The sequence below is a fragment of the Gopherus flavomarginatus genome, chromosome 7 (genome assembly GCF_025201925.1).
Source record: "Gopherus flavomarginatus isolate rGopFla2 chromosome 7, rGopFla2.mat.asm, whole genome shotgun sequence".
In the NCBI taxonomy this organism is placed as follows: domain Eukaryota; kingdom Metazoa; phylum Chordata; order Testudines; family Testudinidae; genus Gopherus; species Gopherus flavomarginatus.
Window position 1 is genome coordinate 49911346 of NC_066623.1, and position 18517 is coordinate 49929862.

An 18517-nucleotide genomic window follows, 5' to 3' on the forward strand; every position below is an offset into this window, starting at 1 on the left:
TCAAGGCCATTCACAACTTTGTCCCTTCCCTACTGATTCACTCATCTCTTATACTGTCACTACCCTGCTCCTTAATTGCATCAGTTATGCCAGCCCCTGTCTTCTAGATATGGTCTACAGAATACTTAGTCTTGCCATGAGTGGAGGGGACTGGACTAGATGACCTCTTGAGGTCCCTTCCAGTTCTATGATTCTAGGATTCTCTTCAAACATGTCTAGGGTGAGTATACATCTCAATGTTATTGGGACCGTCCTGACAGAGGCTTTGTTTTATATAGTCAACTATACTTCCCCCTCCCAATTTTTCACACTTGCTATCTGGTCACTCTAAACAAACCTCTCTGTGCCTTTCTCCATGCTATCCCTTATATGCATGAAATGCCCTCCCTGAATAGATCCTTGAAATTTGGAGGAGGAAGAGATGATAGTCTCTCCCTAGACCTACTTTTACCACACTACCAGTAAAAACCTAATCAGCATATAATGGCTAGTCTGAGGCCAGGTGGGAAAATTTATCTATATATATATATATCTCACCATTTGCTATAAATATAAAAATGATATACTTGTCTCCATTGCCCCTGATCTTTTTCGACAAAGCTCTCCAGGACAAAACTCATGCTTAACTTTATACAGAGTCTAGCACAACAAATCTGATCAGGGCCTCTGTGCACTACTGAAATATAAATATTGTACCTTGAGGACATGCAGTTCAACTTGCTTCCCACAAAGTGGCTTATCTCCTAAGTGCATATGTGCAGAGGAGAGAAGAGACTTCTAAAGGATAGACTGTGCTTTTAGCATGCAACTTACAGCAAGGGGTGGTGCATACGCTGACCTACCAGCAGGAAGCACTGGGAGGCAGCATGAGCAATGCTGCCTGGATCGCCCCAGTTGTGCTGGTGGCAATATTCACTACATCCCTTTAGAAGGGTGTAGAATACTTGCCCTCGTGAAGCCAGCCAGCTCCACTAACCCATGTGCAAGCAGATGAAGCTATGGCTCCACCCATTCTCCCCATAGTAGCTCCTTGAGGAGAAACATCTGGGATGCAGTCCTTGTGCTCCCATGAGCACACAGGCTGCTATTGTGGCTAGACCCTTACTTTCTCCTATGCCCTGCATGGCTACACAAGGGCACAGCCCAAGCTATCCCTCAGTGAGGGAGAGTTTTCCACCTCTCATGGGAGTTCTGCTTCAGGCACAATTGCCTTCAGGGCTAATTCAAAAACCAGATCTACCAATATTCTTAAGAGCAATCACAAACTCTATTCCTCATACAGAATAATTAGATATTTTAAATAACTATAGCTACATTGGCTCTGTCTGGTTAGCATATGTATAAACACAATTAAATCCATCTCCTCAGTAATACTGAAGTTACATTTTGAAAGATTTCTGATGGTTCAGAACTGCATTTCAGTAAGAGGGAATGCCAGTGGAATATAGAATCAGAGAACACTTGTATCCCACTGCTATCTAAATACCAAGATTTGCTGAGTAGTTTATTTTCAAGGCTGGGGAAATTTGCCCTGAAACAATGTTCTGCTCTCTTCAATGTTTGCTTTATTTCTGCTTGGCCAAATAGAACATGTTCTTTTCTGAGGATGAAAATGCTTCTTTCTATTTCCCCTTGCACAGACTCAGCCCTGCTGTGCAAATGCAGCTCACTAATCTCCACTGAGTAGAACATTATGTGGAGGGATGGGAACCCAGCATGCTGACTTCCTTTATGTTTTTAAATCTGCCTGACCTTCATTTCAGACTGTGCTCTGTGCAGCTGAACAGTCTTTTGACCAAGCCATTATTCCATCTAACTGATCATGTAAGCTTTTCACAGTACTCAATATTCTCCTCCATCCAACTGATCCCTTCTCCCAACTAATTTTCCATCCTAATTAAATCTCACCTTTCAATCTTTCCACAGTATTGCATAGTCATGAGGTTTCCAAGATCTTTAGTTTATCTACAGAATTACCGAGCTGCATAATCACTGCCCAAGGCTGTTCATTACCAGCATTCAATGAGTCCAGTCCAGATTCAGCCCTCCAGTGTCTACACATCAGGTTAAGCTTCTCAGTTTCAAAAGAACAGGGAACTCTCCTCCTTTGTTTTCTGGAGGCCCCACTGTGGGGAGGGGATTTCTTCCATTTCTCTCCGTGCATCTGAATGCCTTTTCCCTATTTCTTCTGATTTTCTTCCCAGTTGCTGCAATCTCTTGTGAACTCAGAGATTCATCTTCAAGGAAAGAAGTTTTCATTCAGTCCCCCACCAACCTCTTTCCATGTACTTATTTTGCTTGCCAGAAACCGTATTCACCATTATGGACACTGAAGAGATTTTAGGGTCAATGGCTGTAAGCTACGGCTGCAGGGATTTCTGAACCCAGATCTTTGACCAGAGTAAGATCTGTTTAATAATTAATTCTTGGCATATAGCTATGTCTCCAAGACCTGCCATTTCCTCCTTTTGTTCGGGGTCTGAATCTTGTTCTACTTCTCTGTGTGGTTTTACACCACTGATAGCTTCAACTAAGCGGTCTCATGTAGGCATTCCATCGTGTACCACAAATGCTGTTATCACCATCAGGGTCAACATCTGCACTAAGATGTCTGTGAACTTTGGAGAACCACTGCATTCAGGCTCCTGTCCGGCAGCAGGAAGGTTTGAAATGAAATGGCAGTGAGCAGGGCTCTGGTTTATTTAAATTGTTTCTGGATGGACAAACTGGGACTTTGGGTAGTTCATCTTGAATGACTGATTTTGGCAGCCCAATGGTGACTGATCGCTCTTCTAAACGTGTCTCTTTGATCCAGGTAAGCACATGGCCACAACTATACTGCACAAAAGCCAACCTAAAAGGCAATACATGTAGTTCACAGATTTTTTGGGGGACCAGAAAGGACCATTAATCATGGAATCACAGAAGAACAAGGTTGGAAGAGACTTCAGGAGGTAATCTGCTCCAACTCCCTGCTCAAAGCAGGACCATCACCAACTAAATCATCCCAGAAAGGGCTTTGTCAAGCCGGGCCTTAAAAACCTCTAAGGATGGAGATTCTACCACCTCTTTAGGTAACCCAATCCAGTCCTTCACCACGCTCCTAGTGAAACAGTGTTTCTTAATATCCAACCTAGATTTCCCCCACTGCAACTTGAGACCATGCTCTTTGTTCTGCTACCTGCCACCGAGACCAGGCTAGCTCCATCCTCTTTGGAACCCCCCTTTAGGTAGTTAAAGGCTATCAAATCCCCCCCTCACTCTTCTCTTCTGCAGACTAAGATTAAGATCTACACTGATCTCCTGCATAACAGAGGCCACAGGACTTCCCTGAATTAATTCCTGCTTCAAGTCCCACAGCTGAGGTTGAACTATGGCATATTCATTAGAAAAACATCCAATCTCGATTGAAAAAGATTTCCTGTGATGGAGAATCCACATAACTCTTGGTAAATTGTTCCAATGGTTAATTACTATCCCTGTGCCTTATTTCTAGTCTCAATTCATTTAGCTTCACCTTCCAGCCATTGAATCTAGTTATACCTTTGTTTGACAGATCAAACACCCCTATATTATTAAATTTCTGTTCCCATGTAGGTACTTATAGACTAAAACAAGTCCCCCACCTTAACCTTCTCTTTAGCTTAACGAATAGATTGAGCTTCTTGGGTTTTTCACTTTAAGACATGTTTTCCTATTTTTAAATCACAACTTTTTTCTGAATTTTCTCCAATTTTTCAACATTGTTCTTGAACTGTGAACACCAGAAATGGACACAGTATTCCAATACTAGTCACACAAGTACCAAATACAGAGGAAATATAACTTCTTACTCCTACTCAATATTCCCATTTATAATATCTCGGGATTACATTAGCCCTTTTGGCTATAGCACTGCACTGGGAACCCACATTCAGTTGATTATCCTGGGAAGCAGTGACTCTGAAAAACAGTTGGGAGTCATGGGGAATAGAGTCCCCATCTAGGGAACTGTCAAAATTGTTCCTTTAATAGAAATCTGCAAAGCAGACACCTGGAAGGTAGAGAGCCCAAAGTCAGTTTTCTTCCTGTAAAGGATGTAGGATTCCCCGCCCCTCCCGAAATACTAAAGACTCAGAGATCCAGGCTGGGCATAAAGTCTCCATTTTTTTGGATATCAGAAAGAGAAGATTCCATGTAGACCCACTGGATAATGATCAGGACATGTGTCTAAGGGACCCTAACAGACTGTAGCTAAGGGGCCTTCATCTTTCTCAGTGAGGAGTTTTACTTGCACTAGATATTGGCAGGCTATTTATTCCAGAACATTAAAAAAAGCTACTAAAATCAAAAGTTAATAAATTTGTAAATACCCTAGTGAACCTGGGGCATCTCAGACTCCGAGTACTTTAAAATGCTGGAAACAGTGGGATCTGCAGAGTGATTCCGGGCCCTGTGCTAGCGAACAGGAAGCCGGGAAGGTCTCCTATGCGCAAAAGCTGCCTCCAGTAGGATCTGAGAGAGAACAAGTTTCCCAGAATCCACTCCTGGAAACAGAACCACTAAGCTTCTCCCACAAGCTAAGAGTATTGAGGGTGGCAGTAGAACAGGTTAGCCAAGGCCTGTGGGTAGTGGTAGTGTTGTGTGGGGAAGGGGAGTGAAGTGCATTGTAGTTCTTCTAGAAGGTTTCCTATAATTTGAGTGGCAACTAGTTTTTGATGCTTAACCAGATGAATCCATATTCTGAACTTTACAAAGTTTGGCTGAAACTAAGACAGAGATGTTGACTAGATTGCTAGACTGCATCCTTTTTCCCCATTTCAAGACTCAGATGAAATTTCATCTATTACGAGGTTGACTTTCTAATTCTTAAATGTCCAGAGTTAAAATCTCCCATCAGGTTTGAGGGGCAGAGCTGAGAGAGAAGTAAAAGAATATAAATTTAATTCAAGTGCAAATAAACCCAACATTAGATTTGCTGATATGGAAATGATATTGCTACCACCAATCATATTATTAAATGCAGACCTAAGCCTTCAATAAATGTATCAAAAGGATTCTGGTCCCAAAAAATCCCAAGTGCTATTACCACTTCATACTATGAGGGATTTATTAGCTGAGGTTAATACAGATTTACATGAAGGAATAAAACTAGATACTTCATGTTACTTTTTCCATATGGCTGAAATTATTTTGGTTCAATTATTTTGTTGCTACGAGTTATAACAAGAAAGTAGCATTTTTGTCCACATCATTCATAATATAAAAATATAAACAGAATAGATAACTCAGCATATCATTTATAATTATAAAGACCTAAAATCCATACCACAAGGAACAGACAACATTCTAAACTTTTATTTTCTGAGAGAGGGGTTACTTGGTGCATCAGATTGCATTTAGGATGTTCCACTTCTGTATTACAAATTAATGATACTGCAAGCAAGTGCTACATTTGACTCCTGACTACCCACATTAAAGGCTGGAGAAATCCGAGACCAAAATCCTCTAATCAGGATGCCTAAAGTAAGGCATTTAAATCCATATTTTAGGCACCTAAAGATGTACCCTGATTTTCAGAGGTGCTGAACAGCCTCAATTCCAAATGAAGTAAAAGAGAGTGAAAGATGTTAGAACCTCTGAAAATCAAGTCACTTATGTATGTGCCTGTATAATGATTTTAAGTGCCTGACTTCAGGCACCCATGTTTGAAAATCCTGATCTCAATTCCCACAAGATATCCTCTCTTTCATCCTAACTGTATTAAAGGACTACCTGTGACATTACTTCCTGGCCACATGCACACCTGTCCAGTTGATAGTCTAATGCAGTCAGCTGAGAAACTATTCCCCTGGAACCTGGATGCGCAGGTCCACTACCAAAGAGCCTTAGCACAGAATCTCAGCAAAGACACTCTGGTGCTGCCCACTGTCAAGTTTATAGATTCCAAGGCCAGAAGGATCATTGTGATCAACTAGTCTGACCTCCTGCATAAGAACTTCCCCACAATAATTGCTAGAGCAGATCTTTTAGAAAAACATCCCATCTTGATTTTAAAATGGCTAGTGATGGAGAAGCCACCATGACACTTGGTAAATTGTTCCAGTGATTAATTACTCTCACTGATATGCCATATTTCTAGTCTGAATTTGTCTAGATTCATCTTCCAGCCACTAGTGGCACCATCCCATCCATAGGACAGAACAGGGCAACCACTCCGGGCTCCACACTTTGGAGGGCCCCATGCTTCAGGATGCGGGGTTGCGGGGGAACTGGTGCTGGTAGCAGCGAGCGATCCTGCCCCAGCCTGCCTCGCTCCACCAGCTCCTGGTGTCTCTTGGGGGAAAGGGCGGAAGCTGGAAAAAGGCGGGGTGGGGACTTGTGGGGGCGGGGTTGGATGAGGCAGGGAGGGGGCTTAAGGGAGGAGGCGGGCCGCATGCTTGGGGGAAGGGGTGGAGTGGGAGCGGGGGAAGGGGTGGGGGCTAGGGGAATGGACAGAGCATAGGCTGTCCCAGGCCTGCACACCCCTAGGGAGGGCCCTGACTGATGTTATACCAGTTCTCTGTTGGACTAAAAAGATGCGTGTCAAATGTTTGTTCCTCACATAGGTACTTATAGACCAATCAAGTCACCTCATTAAAACTTTTTTTTGTTAAGCTAAATAAATTCAGCTCTAAGGCTGAAGCGGAAAATGTCACAGAGGTTTCTGGAAGTCGCAGAATCCATGACTTGCACGACCTCCGTAATTTTAGCCTTAGTCATGTGGTACCAAGTGAAATGCCTTATAGAACTCTTAAGTACATGACATCTACACTGTTACCTTTAACAACCAAACCTGTAATCTCATACAAAAAAAAAAAATCAAGTTTATTTTCCCAGGATCTATTTTCCCTAAACCCATATTGATTGACATTAGTTATATCACCCTCCTTCAGGGAGAGCAAATTTATTTCCAGGGGCCAACTGAAGCAGCTTTGCCTGTCCACAGTGGCTGGAAACACATTTCACAAATAGCTCCTTAAAGAGTATGTTAGATGGTGAGAGATAGGTGTTTTCACTAACATCAATGTAGGTGGCTCTAAGTACATATCTCACTGAAAAGCACTAACCCAAAGACCAACATAACAGGTAATTTGGAAGCAAATATTAGTTATGTGAGCCCCACTACTCCTACAGTAGTGTTGTAACAGCATCTGAAAATGCCATCTGTTTCTTTCCGTGCCTCTTTCTAGCACAGACCCAAGACATAAAAGTCTGAACCAGCCTAGCAATCTATATAATGGACCATTAGAAAAAAGGGACTCCCAATAGTAAGTAGATGTTCACAGTTCCAGTATGTTTCTTTATTTACAAAGGATATCCTGCCTGTCTGCTTCTGATAATACAGTAGCATAATAATTTGCAGTAACCCGATCTTCACTTTCCTAAAACCTTTTCCAATGTTTTCTTTTTGGGAGTGGTCTCAGTGTAAAAGTGATTCCTTTTTTAACTTTGGGCCTATCCCAGTCCCCAGCTGCTCTAAATTACACTGGGATGAGCTCAGACCAGCTCACAGTATCAGGGAACCATAGCTGGCTCCATGATGCCACCAGCCCTCACTCTCCTATGCCAAGCGGATCTGGTCCATTGTTTAGTTCCTGCTTTCTTAGTGGGGTTGAGGCTTCTATTGTCCTAAAAATCAGAAAATCAAAATTTATAAATTGGATAGTCTCCAAAATATTTTTCCTATGAAAACTAAGTCTAAACCAACAACTCTAAAAGACTTTTAAACTAGACCACAAGATATATAAGCTGACAGAATGCAGAAAGAGTGCAGGCAGGTTCCAAGAGCGAACCAGTGAGCTACTTAGAAGTTGCAGATAAAAAAATGATAAGAAATTAAATTATGGCTTGTGGACATGCAAGGTGCACATCTGCTAAAATTTTAATAGCATCTGATCTCAACGCAGCCCAGTGGACATCACAATGGGGGAAGAAAGAACCACACAACACTCGTTTGGTCCAGCCTGACCAGGGACTGCTGGGGTAATTTGCAAAAGGGAGATTTTAAGTGTCATTGAAATACACACAGTAAAATCTTCAAACCAACAAGGGGACACTTTGGAACCCTACCTCAGGGACTCTCCATCTCTAACAACAAAACATTACCAGAGGCCGCAGCTTATAGGAGGATAAATTGATTCTCTCTTCTTCCGCTTCACACCCTGAGGCCAGACAAACTTTGCCAGGATTTCTGAAGTTTTTCAGCTGCTGAATGACTCAACAGTTTCTTCACTGATGGACCAACTGTTTAGCAGGGAGCGGAAATCATGACCACAACGATCTTATCAACAGGAGCTGTAGAAAGTCAGCAAGCTACTTCGCACGCTGGAGCTCCCCTGGACATCCCTTAGTTCTAGCATGGAAAGTGAGGAGGCCCAGGAGGAGGAGACTTAATGGGTGAATGAGGAGAGTTTTCTTTTTACTTTATTTAAATTGACCCTCAAAAGAACATTAAAAGTGACATTGAGGGCTATGTTAGTGCACAGTTAAGAATCAGAAAATAGATTCTTCTTATGCTAACTCTAACGTACCCTCACTGCATGTTTATGTTTTCAGTTACGAACTAGGCTGCTAATGTAACCTTAATATTCAAGGGATGTGCAGTGTGGCTGAGTTAATATTTATTGTGCAAACCTTCACTTTTGCATTGCCTGATTTGTGTTGAACATAACCTAAACTTGCATTAATAGGCTGATTTCACTGCACTGTCTACAGCAGATGCCAGTCACTCTTACTAAATACAGTTTTCCAAATTATTCCAAAACAAAAAAATCTCTCAATGGTTGGTTTCTCACCAAAGGAGATTAGTTTTTTCTCAATTTTTAAACAGGGGGGAAAACATTTTTCACCTGCTATGACCAGGGGGGAAATGAGAATCTTCCCATGTTTTTTTTAAAAAACAGCTTCAGTAAGAAATGGAAGTGTGAAACTTGAGACCTAGCACAGATAGTCTTCAGAACAGCAGTGTCTTTGCTTAGTAGGAGAAATGTTTTTATTTAATAAAGTCAAGATCCTTTGAAAATTCTGTTCTGTACATGCACAGTAGAATATGTCGTCTACATGAGCAATGTAGTGTCATGGCAGGGACAACGGACTAGAAGTCAGGATACCTGGATTCTATTCCCAACTCTTACGTTTTCTTGGTGTGTAGGCACATCACTTAAGACCAATTTGACTCAGTTTCTCCATTTGAAAAATTGTGACAAGAAGTTACTTACCTTATAGTAACCGAAGGTTCTTTGAGATCTATGGTACCTACAAGTATTCCACTGTGGATCTGCATGTGCTCCACACACCCAGAACCGGCGAATTCTTGCAAGCAGTATCTGCTGGTCCATGCATGCATACTTGTCCTCCTCATGTTTCCAACTGAGAGCATAAAGAGCCAAATGGACTGATCACCTCTCCAGTTCCTGCTCTATTGTGAATCCAGTAAAGATCCAAAGCAAAGAAGAAGGAGGGTGGGTTGTGGAATACAGATATGGACTACACATAACAAAGAACTTCCATGTGGTGTAAGGTAAGTAACTTCCTCTCCTTCAAGTGCTGGTCCCTAGGTGTATTCCAGTGTGGATGACTGACCAGCAGTACTTGCTAGGAGGAGGGTGCAAAGATGCAGACCGCAGAGCTGTCTGGAGGACTGCTGTCCCAATGGACGCATCAGTGAAGATATTCTGCACTAGACCATAATACCCTGCGAACTTGTGGCTGCAAAGCAATGCAGTTGCCCTGCAAACGTCAAGTAACGGCACTTCCTGAAATGATGCCAATGAAGTTCCTTACAGTCTTGCAGAATGAGCCCTCACCCCATGAGTGGGAGGAAGATGCAATAACTAGTATGAGAGCAGCATACAGCTCGAGATCCATTTAGAGAATCTCTGGGATAGTTTGACCTTGGATTAGTTCTGATATAGAGAACACCCTCTAGGTCAGGGGTGGGCAAACTACGGCCCGTGGGCCAGATTCGGCCCCTCAGGCTTTGGATCCAGCCCGTGAGATTGCCCCCCATGGCGTGGTGGGCCCCATGCCACTCTCAGAAACAGCAGGCACTATGTCCCTGCGGCCCTCAGGTTGGGGAAGGGAAGAGGGGCGCGCAGAGGGCTCTGTGCGTTGGCCTTGTCTGCAGGCCCTGCCCCCCGCAGCTCCCACTGGCGGGGAACAGAGAACCGTGGCCAATGGGAGCTTTGGGGGAGATATCTGGAGGCGTGGCAAGGGCAGCGCACGTGGAGCCCTCCATCCGCCCTCGGGCTGCAGCGCTTCCTAGAGCAGGCAGGCAGCCTATCCTGGCTATGGTGCGCACCGCTGCCACTCTGGAGCCACTTTAGATAAGCGGTGCCGGGTCAGAGCCCAAACCCCTCCTGCTCCCCACCCCCCAACTCCCTTCCCTAAGCCCCCTGCCTGTACCTCGCACCCTTCCTGCACCCCAACCCCTTTGCCCTGAGCTCCCTGCTGCACCCTGTACCCCGTGCACCCCAACCTCCTGCCCTGAGCCCACACCACACTCCACACCTCTCCTGCAACCCAACCCCCTGCCGAGCCCCCTCCTGCAGTCTGCACCCCTTCCCTGAGCTCCCTCTTGCACTCTGCACGCCAAACCCCTTCCCTGAGCCCCCTCAGACACTCCGCACCCCTCCTCTGCCCCAATACCTTGCCCTGAGATCCTTCCTGCACACCACAATCCCTCCCACACTCCAACCCCCTGCTCCTGCTCCGGCCGGCCCTGCTCCGGCCCTGCATACAATTTCCCCACCCAGATGTGGCCCTCGGCCCAAAAAGTTTGCCCACTTCTGCTGTAGGTGATTTTCTGATTGGTTTTGTCTTTTGCGGATAAAAAGTGAGAGCTGAGGGAAATTAAACTTCCTCTGCTCCTTTGGGGGAGGGGGAATTTCCAATATAAATTTAATGAAATTTTGTCCTTTCAGAATACAGTGTATGGCAAATCTGCCATTAGAGCTCCCAGCTCACCTACCCTTCTGGCTGTAGCAATGGCCACAACAAATGCAACTTTCATCGACACCTACCCCTTCAATGTCTCACCTTATGGTTTGAAGGAAGGCTTTGAGAGTGCCAAAAGTATAAGATTTAATCCTCATTGAGGAGTAGAGTTCTCTACTAGTGGGAAGGTTCTGATTAGGCCCTTCAAGAATCGGCCGGTCAATGGGTTATTGAATAACCATCTGACGGTGGATGGCACGCACTGATTGCTGCCACGTGGACTCACAGAATTGAGGGAAAGACGACATTCCCCTTATTTTGGAATATCGGTTGACTCAGGAGATGTGTGTTTCTGCTGTGTCCTGATGGGAAAATGCTTCCATTTGGCGAAATAGCATTTCTCAGTGGAATCTTTTCCGCTGTTAAGGCTGATTTGTAAGGCTTCACAGCAGGAATGTTCTAATATTGATGTCCATCTGAAAACCAAGCCATGAGATGGAGAGCTCCTCTGGAATAGTAGATGTTTCATTCTCTTTTTGTCTGGGGGAATGTCCTGACCAAGTGAAGGAGAGCATTTCCTCGCAAATGTAGACCCAGAGCTCCTCCAGAACAGTAGATGTTGCATTCCCTGTCTGTTTGGGAAGAGATCAGATCTGAGGTGGGGGTCCCCCACTGAACGAAGATTCTGTTAACCACTGAATTATGCAATCCCCACTCATGATTGACCACAAAAGGCCTACTGAGGGTATCCACCAACACATTCTGAGTTCCTGGAAAGTACGCTGCTGACAGGATGATTTGATTCCTGATACACCAATTCCCTAAGGTGACTGCTTCTACGCAGGGAAATGGATCTCACCCTTTCCTGCTTACTGACATAAGAGGTGGTTGTCATGTCTGACATTATGAGGACATGGTGGGACTCGATAAATTGCAGAAAAACCTTTGAAGCTTCTCTGATTGCTCAAAATTCCAGAAGGTTGGTAAGCATCCTGGTTTCCAAGTGCCCTGTGCCATATGACTATCCATGTGGGCTTCTCAGCCTAAGAGGGAGATGCCTGTAATGATCATCTTGTCTAGTAAGGAAGGTAGGAAGGGGACGCTCACACATACCTGATGGGGATCATCTACCATGTTACTCGAAGGAATTGTTACCATGGTAATTATGCTGCATTTGGTTTGTGAATACACTGTGTGGAGCCACATCTGAAGGAAACATAAGTGGATTCTGGCAAATGGGGTAATGTAAGTGCATGAAGCCATGGGCCGCAGGAGGGAAAGAAAAGTTCTACTGGAGCTTGAGGTTTGCACATAACCTGGTCTATCAAGTTGCTCATAGTACAAAACCTGTCCCTTGGTAGATAATCTCCCACTGTGAGTGAATCTAGAAGTGATCCCCATGAAGTCTATAGTCTGCACTGGAGCAAGGATAGACTTTTCTAGGTTCAGACAGACTCCTAGAGAGAAAAGTGGCTGAAGCATTAATGAGGTCAACTCATAGGCTTCTTGACACGTCCTGGCAACAAGAAGCCAGTCATTGAGATAGGAGAAGATGGTGAAGCTGTTCCGTCTGAAATGAGCTGCTTGGTAAAGACATGGGCGACAGTGGCATGGTCGAATGGGTGCACTCTGTGCTGGAAGCAGTCAGTGCCCACCATGAATCTGAGAAAACACTTGTGGGCAGGGTGTACATTCAAGTGAAAGTAGGCATCTTTCATATCAAGAGCTGTAAACCAAATACCCTTTTCCAGGGATGGGATTACTGATGTCAGAGTGACTATTTGCAAGCTAGAATTCCACATGAAGTGGTTGAGATTGTGGAGATAGAAGATAGGTCTCCAGCTCCTCTTCTTTTTGGGGACAAGGAAGTACATTTCTGGGTGCTGAAGTACCACCCGCTCTATTGCTCCTGGCAGGAGGAGGGATTCCACTTTCTGCCTGAGAATCCCCTCATAAGAATAGTCCCTGAAGAAGGATAGCAGTTTTGGAGACGTAGGGAAGTAAACTCAATTGCACAGCCAGACTGGATATCTAATACCCACTTGTCTGTTGTTATAGAATTCCAGTTGTGAAAACAGTGCTAAATGACCTCTGAAGGATATGAGGGGATGGGATTGAGGTGGTTTCACTAATGGTTTGCAGCTATCTAACTCCTGTCAAAAATATCTTTTAGCTAGGGGAGGGGGTTGAGATGGTGCTGTAGACACAGGAGGTTCAGGGAAATTAGACTTCTATATCCATTGTCTCTTATCAGGAGTGTCATATAATCATCGGTAATAAAACTGTCAATTCGTCAGTCTAGGTTTGTAAGATTACTTGTGATACTTCCCTTCTGGGGCAGGTGTATATATTCCCAAGGAGTGAGGTTGGCCCTGGAGTCCTTTAAGTACATAAGGACTCATTTATCTTTTCAGTGAAAAGGTGAGCTTCATTGAAGGGCAAGTCCTCCAAGGGGACCTCCCTGAGAAATCCCGAAGAATATAATCATGATTCTCAGGGCATCACAATGGCTGTTCCATCAATCTAGAAGCTGTCTCTGCTGCATCAACTGCTGATTGAAGTGCAGTTCTGCAGAGCCCTGCAAATCCACAAATTTGCAGACTTTGAAATTTCATCCAGCATCTCAATCCTCTCTGACTGCTTCATCAGGAGATGAAGAAGGCAAGCTTATCAGTAATGGAGAACTGGTTCACAGTCCTTCTCTTTTGTGGGATAAGGAGAAAACTCTCATGGTTCCCTCAGAGTGGAATGGTAAAGTGATTCCCTGGCAAAACGCATGGGCTCTTTGGCATATGGGTCCCATGTTCTCCACTGGTAACACCCTCTAGTGGAGTCACAATATCCCTAGAGAGAGAAGGTTCTGATGTTGGGGGAAACTGAGGCTCAGGAAGAGCAAAGATATCCTCCCGTGTAGTACAAGTCTCTGACCTCTCTGGAATGCGTAGGGTCCAGTCTGCTCACACTGATAGGGTCAGAGAAGGGAGGCTCCATGTAAGAGACAGAACCAATGGTACCGACAGTGGTTGAACCGAGGGATCCTGACTTTTTGACTTGGATGGTAGCAGTTGAACTGGTGTTGCTGATATGGGGTCAAGTACTGACACAACTCTGGCTTTATGCTCATGGCCCTGGGATTTGGTATATCCTAAGTCCTTAGGGGTTGAATGAGCAGACCTGCTCGATTTCGGCAGAGCTATGTTAGACATCTTTGAAGCAGATTTACTATTATGTTTGTATCATAGGGGTAGTCTGGATCTGTAAAAAGCGACAAAGAGTCCTGTGGCACCTTATAGACTAACAGACGTATTGGAGCATAAGCTTTTGTGGGTGAATAACCAATTCGTCAGATGAATGTAGTGGAAATTTCCAGAGGCAGGTATAAATATGCAGGCAAGAATCAGTCTAGAGATAACGGGGTTAGTTCAATCAGGCAGGATGAGACCCTCTTCTAGCAGTTGAGGTGTGAACACCAAGGGAGGAGAAACTGCTTTTGTAGTTGACTAGCCATTCACAGTCTTTGTTTAATCCTGACCTGATGGTGTCAAATTTGCAAATAAACTGAAGCTCGGCAATTTCTCTTTTAAGTCTGGTCCTGAAGTTTTTTTTTTGCCATCCTAGGCCATGCAGCAGTAAGAAGGAATTGGAGAGACAGCCAGTCTGTTTCACCTTTTTATACCTTCAGTTAGAAACGCAAGGCGGAAAAGGGTGCACGTGAAGATAAATGGTTGCTGCTTGCAAGAATTCTGACTCCAGGTGCATGGAGCACATGCATATGCAGAGTGGAATATGCATAGGACCAGCACTGGAAGAAGAATAATTCTTACTAACCTTGTAAAGCACTTGCAGATCTATGAATTAAAAGTGCTATGTAGAAGCAAAGCATTATAATTACAGGTGCTTGCTTGCTAGCTAAAGATAGATATGCACAGCAGCACTGGCTAATCAAACAGCTAGCAGTGTTGCTGACATTATGAAGGGTCATGACTAAAAGACAGAGTATATCCTACCAGATTTTGCTTCTTTTTTGATCTGTATGTGTTTGATACTTAAATTCATATAGAATATTTGAAGCCTACATTTCCTAAGGTTAAATAGTGAAACCAAAACCCCATCCAAGCTATCATTACATTCCAAACTTTCAATAGCTTTTACAAAAATGCTAGAACAATGTTGGATAATTTGGGGAATTTAGTAGCATAAAGTGAATATTTCATTTCATTACCACTTCCATGCAACAACTATGGTTGTACCATTACTAGCCCCACACGGGGAAAAAGGCTGAAAAATAATTAGCAGTGCATAGACCATGGATATAGAGGTTATCCAAAGAACATTTAGACACCAACACAAAATTTACACAGAGCATTAGTAGCCACAAAGCAGACAAGCGAACTAGAGAAGCCAACAGATGAAACTAAAAATCACACTCTCCTAGCATTAGCTGAGCACAGCTTGAGGTCTTACCCCTGCTAGGCATCAATAGGCGCTTCTTCACGTTGCCTGACAGAGCACAAGTGAACAGAAAAGAGAAAAAACACCATATCAGCAATCTGAACAGTAGCATTTTTTTAAAAACTAAATATTCAACACAAACAGTAAGATGTCCATTGCTGCTTGTGTAATTTGTGTTCAGTATAAATGCTAATTTAATCTAAGAATAAATGTGAAGGAGAAAAAACCCGGTGTGGCTGTATTGAAATGCAACGGCAAGATAGCTTTAATACAGCACAGTAAATTTATGGGGTTGGAGCAGAATGGGAGAGAATCTGGTCTCACTCCCGAAGAAGGTCTTTGAAGGCATGACAGTCAGTTTTGCTCACCTCTGGGAAACTTGGAAGCTACTACATTTTTCCCCTCACTGTTAAGTGCCACGTTTTTCTTTTAATTGAGCCATTCCCCACCTTCCTATTCCTGTTAAGGCTATTTGAATAGGCCATCTCATTCTTGATTGAGGAGCCAGTGGCACTTTCCCTGCTTTGCCTTCTCAGCTGATGGCTAGCTCTTCAAGACAGAGCCCTGGACTCCATGCCAGGAGAATCGTACCTCCATCTCCTGCTGCAAGCACATGCTGCCTTCACCCATGCTATTTACTGGGCTGAAGGAAGGGGTGAGACCCATCAACAGTGAGAGGACTCTCAGTGAGAGGGCCAACCAGGGAGGCAGTAGTAAATTCCTAATGAAAGAGGAAAAACCATTTGGGAAATTTTCTGTAGTAATTCCCATGGCAGGAAGAGTAATAAAAAAAAAAAGAGAGATTTGTCTTATTCTCTCATGTTTGCCAGGCTGGGATCAGCCTGACATCATGACATGATCAAAGTAGACAGAGTTCCACTAGCCTAGCAGCTCTGTATCAACGTAGTACTCAGACTGTACACATCCATGCCTGCACAAGCAAAATCAAACCAGCCTTTGCAAGAAGAGAAATATAAACCATAACATTTCTTGTTCAAAACTATTAAGGCCTCTAAAATAAAAAATAAAAAAGCAATCTCCCCTGGAATAAGGACTGATGCTGTCCATCAGGCAGTACTCTTTACAAAATACTGAAATGGAAGTAATTAACAGGAGCAGTTTCTTTGAAGACACAAGAAACACCCAACAGATGACAATGTACATGTACCAGAAAATATTTACCATCCATCCCATTGTGTTGCTCATAGCTTCTTTTTCCCAGGATAGTTGGGGAGCCATTGTTTATGACAGGTGTGAACTTGGCAGGAGTCAGATTGTTAAGAGAACTGGACAAACTCTTTACGGGGTCTGGTTTCGGAGGACATGGATGAGATTCTATTGTAAAAAGAGCAGAGTGTTATTTTTATTAGTAGATACATGGAGACTATAAACCCAAACACAAAGGGCAAAATTCAGAGATAATGTAAGGCACATCCCTTTTATATGAACAGAAACTCTTACATTCAAACTGCCTTATACTGACTTAAGCCTACTCTACTGATATGCAAAGGAATCTCAATTAGCGAAGAGAGGTCTGAACACTAATTGCCACATATATCACTTCTGAATTTGGCCCCAAGTCTAACAGAAGATTGCTACTTATATAAAGCACTGTAAATACACTGCTGAATTCAACAAGGATGTTTAACCTGTGCTGTAATATACACTGCAATATAATCCTACGATAGGTGCTAGAAGGCTGTTTTGTATCCTTTTCTAAAACTATGTTTTCCACAGATTCTGGATAATTTCTAGGCTGCTCTATATTAGAAGCCATCTTCAAGAAGTCATGCAACACGCACAGGCTACCCAGAAGTTACAACTTTGCCAATTTTATCAGTATTCTATAAATGTAGTTCCTAAACTGGCCAAGCCATTGAGGACTTAAAACAAAACTATCAAGAACATGCACATAATTTAAATCTAACCTTTTGGCTGAGGCAGAGATCAAGCATGGCATGCCAAAGGAAAAGACGTTGAGAAAGTTACAAGCAACTGAAAACAGGGGTTTAAAATGAGTTGCTCTTTCTCGGCCCTAACTATGGATTCACAGCCTTGACTCTGTAATAGCAAGTAGCAGCACAACACTCCTGAAGATAGTTACATCAAAAGGAGAATGGGCCCTGTTTTCCAGTTTAAGAGCCACATTGAAATCTGTCACACCACTGAAGCATATGCTTTCAGATGAGACATTAAAAACCAAGGTCCTATTCTGTGTGAACATTAAAGATCCTATGGTACTCTTCATAGAGAGTGTTTTTTTCCCTCTAGGATTCCATAGCAAAATTTCCTCTCCCTTTAGTGGCTACATTTTGGTTGTGCTGCATGCATACAGTTTGGGGATTTTTTGGGATATTTCTTATTACAGAATATTTTAATTGTTAAGTACTGTATCTAGAACAAAAGCAGACAAACCATATTTAATGAATATTCACACAATACACACACACAAGCTTATCTTTTATAAATAAAAATATTCAAAGAAACAAAACTGACTTCACAATTTCTTATCAAAGTTAACAGATAATTAGTTTAATTGCTGAAATGGGAGCCTTAAAGTAACTCCCAAATCAACTCTCTGGAATTTAGAAGCAGTTGGACAGTGCTCTAGATACCAAAGCCAATCTCTACTTCCCCATCCACATCGCTCAGCAAGACTAGAGAAGTGGCCAGAGGATGCTTTTAACATTAGAGCACTGTTCTGGGTGCTCATTTAAGGCTCCTAAATTCAGTATTTAAACTAACCAGGCAAGTTTGAAGGATGCTGTGTAGTGTCTATTGGAGGAGTCGACCAGGAAGAAGTGTGACAGTTTTACAACTGCCCCCGACCCCACCTGCGCAACCTGCCAGTCCCTCAGGAGCAGTTTGTGGTCTCTGGTCCCTTTAAACTCAATGGTTATTTAAATACAAAAATTGAGAATCTTAAATTTTAGTTTCAACAAAAAGTGAGTTGACAATGGCTGTCTGGCCACAAACTGCAGTGAAGAGAGAGCTAGTTCTTATGAAACTAGAGAGGGCTGCAGGTCAAGGACTTCAGTTACCTACAAAAACAAACATTAAGTAATAAGAGAAGAGGAAATTAAAACAACTGATTTAAAAAAAATCTACA

General features: G+C 43.2%; 1 protein-coding gene across 2 annotated transcripts in view; it reads right to left on the minus strand.

Moving 5' to 3' along the window:
• The window catches only part of MTA1 (metastasis associated 1), a 179049-nt gene that overhangs the window by 19515 nt on the left and 141017 nt on the right, over positions 1-18517 (minus strand). For both annotated transcript variants that reach the window (XM_050963186.1, XM_050963187.1), the window contains exons 16-17: positions 16591-16743; positions 15421-15456 (exon numbers count right to left, since the gene is read on the minus strand). In XM_050963186.1, the coding sequence (XP_050819143.1) occupies positions 15421-15456; positions 16591-16743 (189 nt within the window). The remainder of the gene's footprint in view (positions 1-15420; positions 15457-16590; positions 16744-18517) is intronic.